Source organism: Eretmochelys imbricata, chromosome 1, assembly GCF_965152235.1.
Source record: "Eretmochelys imbricata isolate rEreImb1 chromosome 1, rEreImb1.hap1, whole genome shotgun sequence".
In the NCBI taxonomy this organism is placed as follows: Eukaryota; Metazoa; Chordata; order Testudines; family Cheloniidae; genus Eretmochelys; species Eretmochelys imbricata.
Genome location: NC_135572.1, coordinates 247,471,635 through 247,490,817, shown reverse-complemented (window position 1 = coordinate 247,490,817; position 19,183 = coordinate 247,471,635). Strand labels below are relative to the sequence as shown.

General features: G+C 42.9%; 1 protein-coding gene across 1 annotated transcript; it reads right to left on the bottom strand.

Moving 5' to 3' along the window:
- Positions 1-203: 203 nt before the first annotated feature.
- LOC144270413 (aldo-keto reductase family 1 member B1-like) lies at positions 204-17,741 on the bottom strand. Its single transcript, XM_077826878.1, has 10 exons — positions 17,531-17,741; positions 12,837-13,004; positions 10,357-10,473; positions 8,653-8,730; positions 7,774-7,896; positions 4,747-4,853; positions 4,494-4,575; positions 3,482-3,565; positions 2,480-2,562; positions 204-782 (listed from the first exon to the last, which is right to left on the bottom strand). Exons 1-10 carry the CDS (start codon positions 17,594-17,596, stop codon positions 740-742), a joined length of 951 nt encoding a protein of 316 aa, XP_077683004.1. The 5' UTR covers positions 17,597-17,741; the 3' UTR covers positions 204-739.
- Positions 17,742-19,183: the final 1,442 nt, after the last annotated feature.

Genomic DNA, 19,183 nt, shown 5'->3' with positions numbered 1-19,183 from the left:
AGTACCACGAAAGCTGCAGATCCTTTACGGACAGCAGGTTCTGCTTAAGAAGTTAGTATGAAAGTGAAGTGAGCTTTTTGTGTTTAAACATGAAGAATGATTTTCTATTCTCTTGTTTGAGGGCTGGAGACAAGTGCACACAAAGGGGCAGCTGCAGAATTACTGTCACGGCAATGCTGAAATAATCATCTCATTATACAAAGTAACGAGACAACGTTTTATTACAAGCGAAAAAACAGTTTTAGATTGCCAAAAAAGCTCCATTGTTTGGGAGAGCTGCACAGGTAGCAATGTCCATACTCAGAAGTCAACTGGCACTTCAACCTGGGAGTGAAAGGCAAAGGAGTGTTCCAAAAAACAGGAATTTAACAGACAAGGCTTCAGAATTGGCTCTTCCAAATGACAGCCATCTAACCCTCCCATCACTTTACAACCTGTTGTGAAACAGTGTGAACAGAGAATTTGAACTAGTGTATTTTCTGTTCAACTTGAGCCAGTCCCAGCCCATCTTGGCAAAAACACTCCCACGTAATAAGGAGGTCGAAATTATATTCAGTGTTTTGTTCTTCAGACTCCTTATAAAATTTCCTTTGAGCACATCTTCTGTAGCCAGAATAGAAGTACAGTATGATAGCTGTAGTGTGAAAAACTGCTATGGGGACAAATGAACAAGTCAGAGGTAACAGCAGACGTGAACCACTGCCAGGGGGTCAGGAAGCATGGCAAGACACCACCAGCTTTAATACTCAGCTTTGAAAGGATAGTCCTTGTGATTTGTGCACCTGAGGAAAAGAAAAAGAAGAAAGGTTATTCTGAAATCTGAATTAAACACTGCTCATATTGGCATTGGTGCCTTTTTCTGGACTGAAGAGAAGGTTCTCAATGGTACACAAGTAGTCCACAAAGGCGTTAAGTCCCTAGCAGCCTCAGAAACATATCCAGTTTATACACAAACTTCCAACCCCTTTGCATTTAGGCATTGAGAAGTAACAGGCAGGGAGATCTGAATGCTTTTTAGATTAAGTGTTTACATTTGTGCTGTGTCATTCAAATGGTAAGTTTAGATTTTTCAACAATCCGTTTTGCTCTCTGAGCTTCATAGCACTTCGCAATATGATCTCTATAGAAGTACTAATACTTCATACTAAACATGTCAAACTTCAACACTTAATATCCCTAATGAGATAGTGTCCATATTTTAAAAATGGTGGGGGAAAAAAAAAAAAAAGTCTGGCAGAGTGATCAACTGAGTTGTATATGACAAATAAGCTGGACAGCCAGGCTCAGGATTTGGGAATTTAACTCCTAATATTGTGTTCATTTCTCTATATTGTTGTCTCTTTAATTTCATACAGAAATGAAAGACTGCTTGCTAAATTTGTTATTGTATTAGAATTCTATTTACTAACCCCAAAAGACCCTGAAAAACTATCACTCAGTTTTGAAAATTTAAGCTTAGTTATGTCATTTACCTGTTCAGATGGACATTAGTAATAAGAATTGGAGCTATTTTAAATTCACCCAAGGCAAAAAGCAACAACAAAAAACACTATTGTTTAGGCTAAAACACCCTTACTCAGAGTTCTGTTTGACACTTGATTTGAAACAGGTTTCCTATCCATTTAGGACAGCACCCTTTAACACTCAGTTCCAGGGATCATTTCAGAGTGTGACAGAAGAGTATTCTGGGATTGCCTAAAGTCAGAGACTTCCCACTCCAAAAATAGACTTAGTTGACATGAAACAAACTAAACAAAATCCCCCACTACAACCCAGCAACAGATAATCACAACTGCCCGATTTCCTCACATCCATCAAGCAAAAGGGAACAAAGGGATAATTTTGCAACATCATGATGAGCAAGGACATGTTCATGCACTGCTAAGTAGGAATGCAGATATATTTGGGTGGAAGAACACATGTTACTGGTTTCATCTTGGCAGGTGTTACAAGTCAATTTTAAATTATTTCATTTTATAATGTGGACTGAAAACTCAACTGACAGCACAGAAGCTGATCAACGCATCTCAAGTTTTAGGACTTCCAAGGGCAATTTAATTCCTTAATTCTCCACTGGAATTAAGTATTTAGCATGCTAACATTAAACTCCAGAGAGGTAGGTATCTCCATTCTACTGACAAAGCGTGAGACAGACAGTTAAAAGGCTCAATCAATATCACAGATCCAGTCCCATGTCAGAACTAGGTTTAGAACTAGAGACTAAGAACTCCTGCGTTCAGGCTCTTCCTTCTTGATAAATAAGTGAGTTTAAATCAAAGGTAGGTATGAAAAATAAGGCTACATGTTTGCTACTGTGAAGATGTTAAAAACTGTCCTGAAAAAATAATTTTTGGACAGACCTGTTTGTTAGACAGTCCTGAGGCAAATTTCAGTTTGCCTTTTTTTTAAACAATCTCTCTCTCTCTCACACACACAAATTCCCAGATTTTTTAAAAAGTGTTTTCAAACAGTCACCTACATGGTGAATGCACAGGCTCTCCAGTTCTTATTAAAGGTGAGGATGGTTTCCATCTCCTCTTTAGTCAATTCAAAGTCAAACACCTGACAAGAGAAAACTTTTAGTTAGCTTTTCAAACAGTGTAGTCAAGACTTGGGTGATCAAAGATTCACAAGACTGAAAGAAAAGCTTCATAAACACTCCCAACTTGACCTGAAAAAAAAAAAAAAATATCAGTGCTGGTTAGAAGCAATGATTGCTTTGTACAACTAAAGTATTTCCCTTTGGACAGCTGCAGTCTATTGGCAGAGAAACATGTAAACTGAAGTGACAGACACGTCAGCTATACTGAAAGCTTTTGTGAACTGTTATAATAAAGACAATTAGCTACACATTCATCCTGGGCATTTGTTCATATTCATTGACAGCTAACTCCTCTGATTACGGGTAATACATTTTACTGGCTTGTTAAGAATACAATGCTTGAAAACTTCAGTGTTCCAGTTCATCCAATGTGTGTGTTCTCACAACTTGTTTAATTTGAATGTTTTAATTTAGCAAACAATCAAAGTGTTTTTAATTCACTGGTAATTCAGTAAAGTACCACTGAATTAAGAACAATTATATGACAAGCTGTGCAGTTAGTGTGTGTGTGGTATCAGAGATTGGATCAGAGTAGAGGAAAGCTATTTTCTTGACACTGCTTTGTATACACTCAGGTATTAAGCAAGTTTTACTTGCCAGTTGTTCAGCACACAAGAGAAAGGAAACATTAACTAGGACCCTGAACAGCCATTTTGTGCATTTATTTTTAAGCCAGTTCTGCTCACTGTTGCCATTAATCCTGAGTGTTAGTTTAACCTTCAGTATACTGTATGTAACAGTACTAAAGAATCTTCCACCTCCTTATTTGAGAGTAACCTGGGAAGGGTGAGAAAGTATGGCTACCTTCCACATAAGAAGTTTGGACTCCATCTAGTTACTACGATTCAAAGCCAACCTGAATGTTATTTGCAATCTTACCTTAAAGTTCTCTTCAATACGATGTTGTGTAACAGACTTGGGAATCGCAATCACATTTCTCTGGATATGAAACCGAATCAGAACCTACATAAACAGATCAGCAGGGTTACTTAAGTCATTCATCACCAGTAAGAGACCGAAACCTCCCTGTTCTAAACAAACAGTACTATTAGAGCAAAGATGCAATATGCACTAAGATGCAGTTCATCAGAACCATTCCAGTTCTAAAGCACCTCTTTTCATCACTACAGTACTCAAGGCCAAGCTGACACTTATTGAATCGCAATGGGTTGAACAGTGGTGGCCAGGTGAAAGCTGGACACTTCCCTTTCGTCTGTTTCACAGATTCATAGATACTAAGGTCAGAAGGGACCATTATGATCATCTAGTCCAACCTCCTGCACAATGCAGGCCACAGAATCTCACCCACCCACTCCTGTGATAAACCTCTCACCTATGTCTGAGCTATTGAAGTCCTCAAATCGTGGTTTAAAGACTTCAAGGAGCAGAGAATCCTCCAGCAAGTGACCTGTGCCCCACGCTACAGAGGAAGGCGAAAAACCCCCAGGGCCTCTTCCAATCTGCCCTGGAGGAAAATTCCTTCCCGACCCCAAATATGGCGATCAGCTAAACCCTGAGCATATGGGCAAGATTCACCAGTCAGATACCAAGGAAAGAATTTTCTGTAGTAACTCAGATCCCACCGCATCTAACATCCCATCACAGGCCATTGGGCCGATTTACCATGAATATTTAAAGATCAATTAGTTACCAAAATCATGTTATCCCATCATACCATCTCCTCCATAAACTTATCGAGTTTCCCTTTCCTCTGTTATCCAAATAACCAGGTGATCATTAATTCCTTACCCTTACAATGAGATTTTAAGAATGGAATCAGATTGCAAAGGATGCAGAGTCTACACAAGATTAGAATGCTGAAACAAGAGGACACATTATAAAGGAAGCAGCAGATATCATGCAGCGACCTCACTTTGCTGGGCACAGATACCTGAGCTGGGGTTTTGTTGTGCTTGGCTGCAATCTCCTTAATCTTGGGGTCATCCAAGAGGGAAGGGTCCTCTGGTTTAGCCCTGTAAAAACAAGAGATAGAAAGTTAATGGTGGCAAGTTTTCATAAGATGACTCTACATACTAACAGAAACATGTACCCATTACAACTGTGTTGTTCAACTTGCCTCAGAGTTTCAAGTTCAACATACATGTTGTCACTGTCAGGCAAGTTAGGCTGCAAAGCATTCTTACCATGGTCTGTCAGGAGATCCGAGGGGACTGTATGCTGTGACAGAGATTCCTTTGGATTGGCAATACTTAATCAGCTTTTCCTGGGTAAGGTATGGGTGGCATTCAATCTGTGAGCACAAGGACATAAATTTACTCAGAGGCAGTCTGCACTAATGCTGCTGTGTTCCAGGGATCATTTCCTATTCCACTTACAGGAAATATCTTTGGTAGGTTGGCAAGTTGTGACTAATTACGAACCCTGTGTATGTTACACAACTTTTAGTTGGTTCGTATTTTATGAACTTTTCTTATTTTTGTGTTTTATCTGTTGCGTTTCAGTTATTACGGGATATTGCAAGGCAGAGGAGTGGATGGGGAGACCATACCTCACTTATATTTTAATCATCAACTTTGTTCTTCAAAGATTTACAAAATAGTCATCCTCATACTTATGCAACTGAAGCAGTACAATAAAGTTCGTATCCAAAAGTATAGCATAAAATCAGAGTAATCTAGTTGAAGTGAAATTCAAATGAGTAGGGCTAATTCTTCCAATTTAAAGTTTTCTTATTTAGCTTCCCTAGTTAAAGATACAAATATTTTGGAAAGTACTGTAGCATCAGTACTATGAACTGGAGTGTTCCAGACTATTACTTAAGAATAACGTAAGACTGTTTTGATGTTAACAGGTAAGGTACATTTCAATCCATTTATAGGGAAATTTCAGTACTGGTTACTGCTGTACATGAGTGCTCTTGTTGAAAGTGGCCCTATTCATCCAAAATGTAAATACTGAACAAATTTTACACATTAGATCGTTGTCTGTTATGGAATTTCTTTTCCAGACAATGCATGTGTGCCCCTACCATTAGTTTTAATGGGATCATCATCCTCTGCACACCAGGCAGAGTGGAGGAAAAAGACTACAGAATCCTTAATGTTGGGCCCGCATTCTAGTAAGCTACTGCAGTACAACCCACAGTACAACCAGGATTACCACAAAGTCATGGGGCACTGGCTCAGTTTGGACAATTGAGGCTTTGGATAACTGAAGGGATTTTCAGGGTACCTACACATTGGGGAGCATAAACTTATTAAACAGACCCTATCCTGCTGGTCATTCAAACCATCTGGACTGCGGCTTTCAGACTGAAGGCCTTGAAATCTTGTGCTGCTGGCAGGTGGACCAAGACACTGCATTGCACGGGATGGGTTGCAGCCTGCAATTTTATTTATGGTTCTAGCTGCATTGCTGTTAGGGGACGGTCCTGTGGCAGTTTCCCAAAACTCCTAAAATAGTTTGGAATATTAGTCACCATGCAGCTTACAGCTGAGTCCAGCTGGATAGATGCTACGTGGCTATTTTGTTTCTGTGGCACAAAGAAATTCAGCTGCTCATACAGTAGAACACGAAGGTGCCTGGCTGGGCTGCCCCTTTTCAAAGGTGCTCAAGAGGCAGAGTTTTGGCTATATTTAGTATGAAACGGGAACCAGCGACATTCTTGTGTCTCCGACACGGCTACAGACAGGCTCCTGATATTTTTCTTCAGAGCTACGCTAGTTCATCGGTTACAACTGGCTCAGGGGGAAAGGCCTAACAGAATATACAGAAACTACTTCAAACAGTTGCTACCCCCTGTTTACAGCAATGAGTGAGTACTCGGGTTAAAGGAAAAAAGTTAGGATTTTTTCCAAAATGAATTGCAGATGGAATAGTTCATGTGTGTTTACAGAACAATGTTTGAAAATATCTGCAAATAACTGAGTGTCCCTTTGGCCTTCCCCATCCCTTCCGCTCTAAGTTCTATGCTACAGAAATTCCAACTTAACATTTTCTCCCTCCCCCCAAAAAGAGAGCTAGTCTAAAGTATTTTGTATTGAATCAGAAATATGCTAATAATATTAGCCTTTGCACTGTTAGCTGGACATGAGCTCTACTTTATGAGCAGAAGACGATAGGATGCCAATTCCTTGGTTTGCAACTTTTACAAAAAACCAAACCCAAATGCTAAACAACGTTGCTTTTACAATGAAACACTTGAACGGAAAAGAGTCATTTCACCAGCCAACTCACTACTATCTTTGATTGTTTGAAAGAAAATTAATGTAACTGAATTGGTGAGGTATACACTTTCAACATCCACAGGAAGGAGGCACCTATTGATTTTGAAATATTATAATTACTATCACTAACAAGATACAAGAATGAGGTTCAGATTTTATTCTCCATTCTCACTCAGGTATTAAAGTAACCCTCTCTTTCAGTTCTTTGATAAGAAAACCATTACTGAACTTGGATCATTTACACCATGGTACCAGAGAAGGGGGATAACCACAATCTACTTATTTTGTATTTGAGATTTTAAGAACAGACCAGTCAAGCAACTCAGTTATTTTTCCTACCATAGCCATTACTTAACCCCCTCCATTATACTGTAGCTGTTGCTAGTAGCTGAAGTATAGGCAAGATGTTTGTTATAAACACTCGTATTCTCTCACTTATGGCTTAAGCCTGGCAACATCCTCTGAAGTCAATGGGAATGGAAGGTTCTCACTTAGCCCCTTGCAGGATGGTGCTCTTCGCTTTCTTAGGCATCATCGATATGGCAGCAGTGTGGACTACAAGGGGTGTGAACTGTACAGCATGCTCATGTGCTGCGCTCTAACTGCCCTGGTTAGACCCTGCTGGCGAGAACTAAAAAAGGGACCTAGTTTGCATTGATGTAGTCCCATTTCAAGCAGGACTACACCAACATGAACAAGGCACACTCTCCGACTCTGTGCCTCAGTTTCCCCACTGTAAAATGAAGATGATGATACTTACCTCTTTTGTACAGCATTTAGTGCTTTTCACCAGGAAATCATTGTAAGACCTATATATTTATTAACATTCACTCCCTCAAGTGCCCCTTCACAATTCTAGAAGGACTGAAAATGCCTTCTATCCCTACTCTATTTGCCTACTCTCTACTTCCCCACTAAGAGAAATGACATGATCAGATCCTCAGGATCCTGGAGACACTGAGCTGTTACCTTTAAGCAGCTTACCTGATTGTTGGCAGGCCTGTATTTTAACCCAGGCTTGTTCAAGATTCTCTCAATATGTTCGTGGTTAAAGTTGGAAATTCCAATGGCTTTCACCAGACCTGCATCTACCAGCTCTTCCATAGCCTAAGGGGACAAGAGAATCTGAGTCTATGTAACCAGATATACAAGGCAGGGCCTAAATAAGGCATTCTTGCTGCCAACATGGTTTATTTCTTTGACGATAACCAGTGATAGGAAACTTGGTTAGATTCGTCACATATGTTCTGGAGTCCACCAGGGGAAAGGGATGCAGAGAGAACGGTTCTTTTCACCCTCTTCTCTGAGGTTTCTTTTCTGGCTGTGAGTTTTTATGCATTTTTATTAATCATACGAGTGAGTTAGGAGACACCGGTGTCAGATAGGCCACTATTCTGCCAGTGTTGGGTTATCCTCAAGATTGTGGGTAGTATATACACCTACAACTCTCCTTTTACTTCTGCAAGTAATAAGCAGAGCTGAGAATTTTTAACAAAATGTTAAAATTTCAGTGAATTTACTTTATGTCCTGTCACCTTATATGTTTGTTAGTATTCTAGCAAAGAAGTTTTCTAGCCTGAATTTTAAGTTTGAATCCAAATGAACTGAAAATTTACACTCACATTTCCTGTGAGCTAAATTACCCAAGGCAACCAGTCAGAGAACAAAAATATCATCTGACTTGCATAAATATACAGTTAGTTGGAATATTTACATAGAATTCTAAGTGATGTGCAAACCAAGAATGAAGGTATTTAAAAATAATTTTGAATGAATGATAAATTCTTTGCAGAGAAATCAAATATAAAATAGATAATCTAAACCACAGAGCCAAAATTAATCTCAAACTGTAATAAGACTCACCTCCCAAGTGTCCAGAATATCTGTGCTACTGGGCAAGACCATGCCTTTCTCATCCACAGGAAACAGCTGCTCTCCGGCCTGTCAGTGTAAGGCAGAAAGTCTGAAACGTTCTCTGGTGAATTTTCTGCTGAAAAACTAGAAGTCTTGGGGAGTCAAACGGAACTCAGATTCTGTATAGCAACTCGAACTCTTAGGGCAGAAAAAGAGGAATAGTAACTCCTATTTAAGTAGTTACCTTACTCATTCTGGCAAGGTCTCCCTCCCTCATGCTACACATTCATCATTCCAGCCAGAGAATCCACCCCAATAAATAGGGTTAGATCTGTGGTTGGCCTGCAGTTCAGTGATAGATCCAGCAAAATAGAACAGTGACCCACCATAGTACAAGTACAGCTGAGTTATATAGGTCTATTACCTATGGCTGTAGGAAAATACACAGATTTTATATGTTGTCCCATGATGTACATAATGGTGCATTCCTTTATTAAGCCAGATTTATACCCGACTCCATCTGTTGCATGAGTGATGGTGTGCTGTTGCAGGCCTTCAGTGGGAGACTATGTATAGACTGCAGGGAATGGGGAAAAGACAATGGAACAGACTGTGTGCATAAGTTACTGTCTATGCTCTTGCTATTATAAAAAGCTCCCTTGCCTAGATTCCTTTACAGCCTGCCTGCAGAACCAGTACAGCCTTATTTCCATTTACTTTGTCCACCCTAAAAAACAACTAAAAGATACTGGAGAGTGTATTTGGGAGTTGCGCAGAATACCAAGGAGAAGGTATTTTTATCAGGCTCGAACAGAAAAGAAGAGCCAAGACAAGGAGTGAGACAGCACCAGCTTCAACCATATCTTTAATCTGCATATGGACTTTAAAATGAAAGTTGCCAGTTCTGAATGCCACGGATTACAGAACAAGGCTCTTACGGCAGATGGTAACTACAAGTTTGTACTGTGCTTAGGGATTCCAAGGGCATGGGGTGGATGTCAGAGAGAAGAGAAATTAAGAGCTTATTTCACTGCCTGCTGCTTAGCTAAGGTCATGTCTACACTACCGGTAGACTGCTGCTGCTGCAATCAATGCAGCAGGGGTTGATTTAGTGCGTCTAGTGAAGAGTGCTCTCCACTGGAAGGAGAGGAGTAAGGTAAGTCAATGGGAGATGTGGTGTAGACACCGTGGTAAGTCGACCTAAGTTATGTTGACTCCAGCTATGTTATTTTTGTACCTGGAGTAGTGCAACTTAGGTCAACTTACCCCGGTAGTGCAGACAAGGCCTAAGAGTGCTACTACTAGCAACAAGGGAAAATAGACTTATTGTTAAGAAGCAAGGAATATAGCGATCCTTCCCATAAAGAGGAAGACAAACCAGTCAAGAAGAAATTGGTAATCAAATGGTTAAAGGTATAAACTACCCTGCCCTCAGACCTGGAGTTGATCCCAGGTTCATCTCTCCTTGGATCAACAGGGGGAGGGAACGTGGGAGAAGCAGCATTGTTCCCTTTCAGGGATGTAAGCCTTGTTCACACACCCATACAGTAAAGCTGAATAAGCAGCACAAAGAGTGATGCTGAGATATCCCGGAGGAAGCTCAGTCCTTCTTGAGGGTAAGGAGGTTGGGGCTGTAACAGGATAGCTTACCAGGAGGACAGTGCTTCTCCAGAATCTGTCAGGAAGAAACAAAAGTGTTAAACATTACAGTACCTTAAATCCCATAGGCCAGTGAATGAGATACAGATCCAGGTAATTCAGTTTCAATGCATCAAGGGTTTTCTGGCATGCTCCCTTCACCAGAGGTTTCTCATGGAATGTGGACCACAGCTATAAAAGGAAAACCAAGCAAAGCAGTGACCTCACAGGCAAATGCTCTTACAAAACTGTCCCAGTCAGGACAAAGTCATATTACACCTACAGGAAGCAGGTCTGGGAATATTATTATCCCCATTTACAGGCTCAATCTGTGAGCAGAGACAGAGGGAAAGTTTCTTGATGCTAGTATTTTCAGTAGCAGTTTACCTGACAAAATTGGGTTCTGGCAGATTAAAATGGTAACAAAATTTCACCAGTTAAGGCAACAATAAAAAGCCACTTATTGCAAGACACGGTATTTGGAAAGAGAAAACTAAGTGCTACAGGGTAATGAAGCTTTCCAGCCATCTGTGTCCAGAAGCAGGGAGATGGGAAAAACCTCCTGCATGAGTTTGGCTAGCTAAACATTTACAAGACAACCTAGACAGCCAATAGGGCTGCAAGTGCCTTCTGATTTGATCACCTAATTTAAGAGCCTAGATAAAGAATGATTTCAAACACATACAATGGAAAAAATTTATTTGGGCCCCCATGTTTTTGAATTGTCACATGGCCTGGATTCACAAGAGTACTTAGGCACCTAAGTCACAGCCTTAGGTTCCCCTGAGAACCAGGAAACTCCTGCCAAACCCAGCACGCACCTAAACGCAATTGGCACCTACATTTGCAGGGTAAGAGTTCCCTAGGTGTCTATGTTTCTGCCTCTGGACATGCTCACTGCTGCCCCCACCCTGAATCTGGATGCCTACGTCTCAGAGCAATGCACAAGCCAAGGGAAGATAGCAATTTGTCTGCCTAAGTCACATGTGGTGCCCAATCCGGCAGGCATGTTCAGAGGCCCACTACCAGATCAGGTATAATTCAAAAATCTCACCAAGGGGCACTCTCCTGGGACATGGAGGAGCCAGGTTCAATTCTCTGTTCAGGCAGAGGGGAAGAAAGGATTTGAAGAGAGGTCTGACTGACCTTTCAGGAGAGTGCTCCAACCACTGACCTTTGGGATATTCTGGTGTGGGTCTCCAGTCTCTAAGGAAGCTATTCCATTCCAGATAAATAATGGAAAAGCAATTGGAGCAGGAGGATTGGATGATGGGTCTCCCAAGTGGGCGTCCTAATGACCATGCTACAGAGTCATTGTTATGTGCACGCAAAAGAGTCCCACAATTCAATGGTTAGCCCACCCTCCTGACAGGTGGGAGACCCCTGTTTGAATCCTTTCTTACCCTCTGCCTGTGGGGAGAATTGAATGTGGGTCTTCTAGAGCTCAGGTGAGGGCTCTAGCCACTGGACTAGCAATCATACAGTGGACAGCCTCAACTTTGTGTGGTATAAGGCACCCACGCAACTCATTCTCACAAGAAGCAGTTTAACTGCCTAAGGTGCTTGACATTGAGAAATCAGTTCCCATTTGTCAATCACTAGCAGAGACAGGTGCCTATTTCAGAGAGAGAGAGAGAGAGAGAGAGGTGGGGCTTAGCATACACTTCTCTCAAACAGCATCTCCCATTGGTTAGGTTAAACAGCTCCCCACCTAGCAGGCTGGCTTTTCTGAATCACATTCTTAGCTGTCCATCTCTCCCCATTCATTGGACAGGAGCCCAGGCACTTCGCTCAGGCTTTGTGAATTGCAGTGTGCTCCTGTGATTTTCTAGGTACCCAAAAGTTAGTGTCGCAATACTGAAATCCCTTTCTGAATACAGGCCAGTCTCAGAAAGCCACAACCTGGTCCTCCTTCCAGCACCAGAAATGGAAAGAGCCAAATGGTAGCTTGCTACATTGCCCTCATTCTGGAAGTTGCACTGGAAGTGGGAGGCATCTTGTAGCCCCTAATGCCCATTCATGATTCAAGGACTTCAGTAACTCAGCAAGAGGTTAGGGGTCTATTACAGGAGTGGGTGAGTGAGGGTTCTGAGGGTTGTTATGTGCAGGAGGTCAGACTAGATAATCATGATGGTCCCGTCTGGCCTTAAAGTCTAGGAGTTCTTACCTTAACTCCAGCTCTAGGTTCTACATTATAAGCTCAGCATGGCAGGCAAAAACACTTGTGCCCTTCCAATGACTGAGGAAGGGACAATCCCTTCCTCAGTCATTGGAAGGGCACAATATTCCCACCTCCATTGCTGGTACGTTCACTGGAGAAGAGCCACTGCAAACAGGAGAGAATCCAAGAGGTCTTTTATCCTTCTCTGTGCATGCCCTTTATACCCACCCCATATGAACATGTGAAGAAGGAAACAACTCAACAGTGAAATGTACCATGTCTTGAATTGCTTTATCCCACAGAGTCAGAAAGGAGTGAAGTTTTCCATCTTCCTCCAACACCCTGGGTGCACTAAATCTGCCCCATGACCGTGATCTTCCTGCCGCAGCCATACCTTACTGACAACAAAGAGGTCCTCTCGTTTCACAACCCCTTCTTTGATTTTCTGCTGGATCCCATCCCCTACTTCATTTTCATTCTGGTACACGTAGGCACAGTCAAAGTGGCGGTATCCAATGTCAATGGCATCCTTCACTGCATCCTTTACTTTCCCTGGTGGAGACTAATAAAAATAATAAATTAAAAACCACCACCTCTCTAAAATACCCCATTTTCCAGGTGGCTAGAGGCTCAGAACCCCCAATAAAGTTTATTTATTTCTTCTATGGTGTTCACCTCCCAGGCATCTGGGCACCTTGCAATCACAACAAAAAATGTCTCTCTGTGGTTGTCTAGTAATTGTTATTGTCTGACTTAATGATGGCATCCAACAGTGAATCTAGCAATCCATCTTGCATCTTATATGGATAGTTTAGCAAAACAAAGCTGCCTCACACCATGACCCTACTCTGGATAGCTGTCAAGGAGCAATTTCTGTGTGAGAGGGCTCTTTAGCGACACCCTTCAAGTGGTCCTAGGAAAAGAGCTATCTTGGGAACTAGCTGTCAAGGCTGAGTCCCCACTCTGGAACTTCGAGTGCAGAAGGTGGGGGCCCGCAAGGATTCTAAAAATTAACATTGGCCACTCCAGGCTTGTATTAAACTCCCAAGGTTAAAGATTTTCTCTGACCTTGGATGGGTAGATGCTGCCACAACCCAAGTGCAAAAAACACTTTTGGAACCCAGGAAGGCGCACTTGGGAATTCCTCCCTGTGGGATACCCTCAAGCCCTTTCACTCCCTCCCCCGCACCTGGGAAGAGCTGCGAAAGAAAACAAAGGAAATCAGTTTTGCCCCCAGCTAATTAAACAACAAATGCACAAACCTCTTAGGGTCACAAAAATTCAATCCTGTTCTTAAAAAAGGTAAATTTTATTAAAAACAAAAAGAAAGAAAGTACATCTGGAACTTAGGCTTTTTGCTAGGTTTTAAAAACACAATTACAAGGATTAAGCATCAAGATAGCTTCTTGAGGTCCAGCTTAAAGGTTACAAGCAAAACAGAAGCACCTGGGGTTAGCACAGAGGAGTCCACAAGCCATAAAGAAATAAGAGATAAACCTAATCGTGTCTTCCTAGACATTTCCTGACCTACTTACATATCTGGGGTTTTAAATGAGTAGTTTCTAGGTATGATCTGATGATTTTCTATACCTGGCCCAAAGCTTTTTACAGCATAGTTTCAGCCCTGTCTCTGCTCTGTCCCCTCTCTCTGGAGAACGAGAGACAAAGGGAAAAAATTTCCCCCCAATTTTAAAAAGTTCTAACCTTCCCATAGGCTCTTTGTCAGGTGCCCACTACTTTCCTTTTACCTATGGACTTTAACCCTTTACAGGTAAAGCAAGTAGAGAACAGCTACTAACAGGGATTTTATAGCTAACTGGCTGGCTGGCTGTCCATAAAAGTGAGCTACCCACTCTTCATTTATCACACTAGCAGAAGCATGAGCCTATGAAAGGCAGTGCGGTGCACTGGGAAAGGCAAGGGACAAAGTCAGGTGATCTAAGTTCTGTATGATGATGGGCAGATGACATGACCACTCTGTCCCTCAGTTTCCCATCTGTAAAGTGAGGATACTAATAACTACCTTCTTTGTAAAAGTTTTTCAGCTCGATGGACAAGAAGTGCTATAGAAGAGCTATGTATTAATGATCACACAGGAAAGCATCCCACAAGAGGGGAGGCTGGGGAGATGCAGAAGCTTCCCGACCACTAAAAGAGTGCAATCACCACTCTGAAAAGAGAATAGGTAGCCAGAAGTAATATGGCAGATATACAGACTGCTGAGGGGAGGAAGATTTCAAATGTTACATACATGTTATCTCTCCCCCCCCCCCCCCAAAAAAAAAAAAAAAAAAAAAAAAAAGGCTTTTCCAGCAAGGATTCTTAGAGCTAGCCTCTGCACCTCAGAATGCACTCATCTCACAGGACAGCAGGGGAGTTACTTAAGTACCAATGACCAGGCCTACGGTCTTGAACCCCTGTGCTTTGGGCATGCAGTTGAGATTGGTCTTCTCAAGGGAAGCGTTAAGCATTTGCCTGCCAACCATGGGAAGTGATCAATTCATCCTATGACACCTGAACTATTGCAAATCAGGAACTTACCACAGTACCAGAGCTCCCGCTCTGTCCCTCAGGGCATATGGCTAGACAACAAGATGTAGACCAGTCCACTGACTGACATCTATGAACCAATATTAGATTTCAGAGTCTGCAGTGTGTATTAGATAAAAGAATTAGAAGGAGAACATTTTGCTCCTGCAAAAATAATAATTTAAAAATTCAGATAGTTGTCTGCATTTTCAGGTATTGCATAAATCCAGCTGTTGCTGCTGATTGCTATTTGATTTTGTTCCAATTCTGCTGGTCAAAAGTTGCTTGAAATAACAAGTTTGCTTAAACACTAGCTTGCTGCTCTCAAAAGGTAAAAATAAGCAGACATTGGATTTCAGGTTATGCTATGGTATATGCCATCCAGCACTTGGGGCCTGCACAAGGTAAGTGCTCTGTGCAGGAGCAGTATGGGATCCTCGGCCTGTAAGAGGCCAGTGGGAAGAAAGACCTACGGAAATTATTTATATGTCATAGTGGCCACTGTGTGTTCATATTGTTCAGCACGTCACCTATTCTAATCTACTGTAGCGTGCTGTTTGAAATAGCATTTTACAGGATTGTACTATAGAACATCAGGGTTAGAGGTCATCTAGTCAAACCCCCAGTTCAAAGCAGGACAAATCCCCAATTTTTGCCCCAGATCCCTAAATGGCTTCCTCAAGGATTGAACTCACAACCCTGGATTTAGCAGGCCGATGCTCAAACCACTGCACTATCCTTCCTCCCCATATGAGACACTGTCAGCTTTGTGGGACCACATAATGCAGAGCTCTGCTGTAAGGCATAAAACAAAGGCATACACTTTGAAGTTGCAAGTCAAGTTGGAGTCTGGGCTATGAACACCCCTTCCTAGGCTTCAGAGCCCAGGCTCTAGCTTGAGCTGCAACTACAAAGCGTTAGCATGAGCCCTGCTACCCCAAGTCAGTCAACCCAGGCTGGCAGGCTCGCTACCATAGGCTATGTAGACACACCTTACTTTAGGGATACCAAACAGATTAAAACCTTGGATCTCCACCCTGCATTAACTTAGTATTGGAACCAACACATCAAGCAGTGGATAGCAAAACCATTGCATAAAGCGGACACAGGAAAGTGCTTTTAAAAATGTAAGAATAGCTCTGTTCACCTATAAATCTGTTTGGAACGCATAATGATTTCACAGACAGAAAGCATGAGTTAAGTTTAATGACATTTTTGCAAGATCCACTGTCACACATTTGCCATATCTCTAATAATAACTACAATACTGCTTCATACTTCAGTAGGACTTTCCAAGAGAGGATGCTCTTTATGAGCATTAATCCTCTCAACACCCTTGTAAAATAGGTCAGTAATATCCCTGTTTTACAGACAAAAAGGCAAGCATGAACACTTTCCTCAAAGTCACACACAAGTCTGAAGTCAGAATTAGGAACAGAACCCAGAAATCTAAACTCCTGACTGTACTAACTAAAATGATAAATTCTTTCAATCCCTCTTCCCCACCCCCAGGGATTGTATGTGTTGCTAGTTATGAATCATCAATCACATGCCGTGAAATGTACAAAATACAGACAGTCGCTGCCCTGAGTTTTCTAGAAACTACCCTTGTATGTTATTTCACTTTTAAAGTGATACCAACAAACTTCATGAGACTTAAGGGGATATTCTTTTAAAAGCCAAGTAATAAAAAAATCTAAGGCCAATAGAAAAAATGTTAAAGAAAAGGCTAATAAAAACAGCTGTTTTAAACAGAAAAACATTTCTCTTGCAGTGTCTGAAACCCAAACATTGCAGAAGAGCCTAAAAATGAAACTGACTTCTTTGGTTTTTAATCGATTTTCAGCCAACCAGAGAGAAGTGATAAACTGAAACTTGAGCAGTAACAAGGAAATTGCGTTTTTAAAATGCTCTTTTTAAAATAGGGGAAGCTAACTGTAAGAGAGGCAAAGAAATTAGGCCAGACTACACTATTTTAAAATTGACAATGGCTCTTTAAATAGGCCAGTCAATTTCCTAGACAAATTTTGGAGCGCAGGAAGCCTTTACACTCCTTCCTCTCCCCCTAAAAGATGCATGAATTACACATGAGGCGCCATGTGCCCAACAACTTTTAATAGCTAGGCTCAGACGCAGCAAAGGCCGGGTATGGAAGCGTGACACACAGCAGTATCTGCGTTACATAATGGCCATACGCGAGTCACACTGAGCGCGTACAGACACCGCCCTCCACCTCCCCGTCCGCAACCCAGGCCTTGCCGGCGCATCAGGGGACAGCACGCTTTGCACCGGGGGGCAAATCGTGCCAGCGTAAGAAACCCAAATAGTTTGCACAGGAACTACCCAGTGCTCAGGAGGCGCCGGGGCCGGCCAGAGCTGCCCGCCCTGTAACAAGAAGCCAAGCGGAGGCCGGCAGTTTTTGGCACACCCTTTGCAAAGGGAGGACCGGACCCAAGCGGGTCCGCAGCTGCAGAGGCAGCGATGGGGAAGGGATGCAGTGCACCCGGGCGCAGGCGCTGGGGACCATGCCCTAGACCCCAGCTCCTGCAATGACGGTACCTTCCAGGTGCCGAGCCCCAGGATGGGCATCTTTGCCTTAGTGTTCAGCTCCACGCAGGTCCCCATGATCCCCAATTCTTCGGCCCTCCCTGGATCGCTGCCCCGGGGGGAGTAAAAGCAGCAGCCGCGCTTTTTATTGGAGACTGGCCCCGCCCCGGCAGCTGGTCTCCCGCGGGCGGCTGCGGCGGGCGGGGAGAGCAGAGAAGGGAAGGGTTTCGGGAGGGGGAACAGGGTGCAGAACAGCCGCCGCCTTCCTGTAGCGGAGCAGCCGCGCCTACCGCCCTGGAAGTGGGCGCGGCTCAGTGCGCGCTGGCCTGGGCAGCCTGCGGGCGTGGGTCTCCTGGCAGCATGAGCGGCAGGTGACGGACAGACCGCGGCCTCCCCACTGTTGCATGCTCCGGCTCTCCTGTTGGGATTTTCTGCAAAGAGCGTTTTCAGAGTAGCAGCCGTGTTAGTCTGTATTTGCAAAAAAAAAAAAAAAAAAAAGGAGGACTTGTGGCACCTGAGAGACTAACCAATTTATTTGAGCATAAGCAAATCTGATGGAGTGAGCTGTAGCTCAGGAAAGCTTATGCTCAAATAAATTGGTTAGTCTCTCAGGTGCCACAAGTCCTCCTTTCCTTTCTGCAAAGAGTGACACCGAGTAGCTTGCAGATTCCTCCCTCCAGTGCATGCCAACCTCAGGCGCAGGCAGTGCAGGCTATTTTCTGCTGAGGACAGAGCTTTCAGGGACCTGCAAAGGCCAGGCCATGTGGGCCTCCAGCTTTCCATTCTGGAGGGCAAAAAGAGAAGCGTGTGTAGCCATCTACCAAAAAAGTTGGGTGGGATCAGGAGTGAGCATGCACCAGTGCCTCTGCAGCAACATGGGGGGGGGAGCATCAACACGGAGGGGAGGTCTTTTCCCTTGACTCTCCGTCTCACTACCTCTATACAGATAAAATACAAATGAAAGGGAAACTGGAATGTAATGCATCATTCATGTTCTGTACTAGGGGACGGAGGGAGGGAGATCTGTTCATGGCTCACTAACCTTTCCTCATCTCCCATTCGTTGTTCCTTTGAGACCTACATTTTCAGAAGGCCCCTCTCATTTTAGGAAACTCCATTTTGGGGGACCCAGTTATAGGAACCTCAGAATCTCAAATTAAGACCCCCAAGTTAGGGGCCACTTTTGAAAATTTGAGGCAGGTAGAGGCAGTGGCTAGCCTGTTGCTCCTTCACTTGCTATTTTTGTGCTGTCCTGTTGCAATGGCAATGAAATGTAGCTGGTGCTTCTGAAATTACATTGCTCTGGATTGAATTTGATCTTTTTATAATTTGTAACAGATCCATGGCCCACCTAGAATTCCTTAGTTGTCACTGTGTTTTCACAGCGTCGTCAGTCAGAACTTCAAGGCAACAGACTGCAAGAGGAGGTGATCAGGCCACTAATATTTTCTGGGCAGTGTGAAAGGTCATTGCCCAGGCTGACTGAACCCACCAGTCCAACTCGGGTATCCAATGCTGTAAACGTTTCAATGCAGCTCACAAACCTGTTCAGTACAGGAGGGATCCCACACCTAACCAGCAGCCTGACACAAACTGTCCCTTTCTTTTCATCTTGCCTCATTACCACAGCCCTAATGTGACTCTTTCATAGTAGCGAGCAGTACA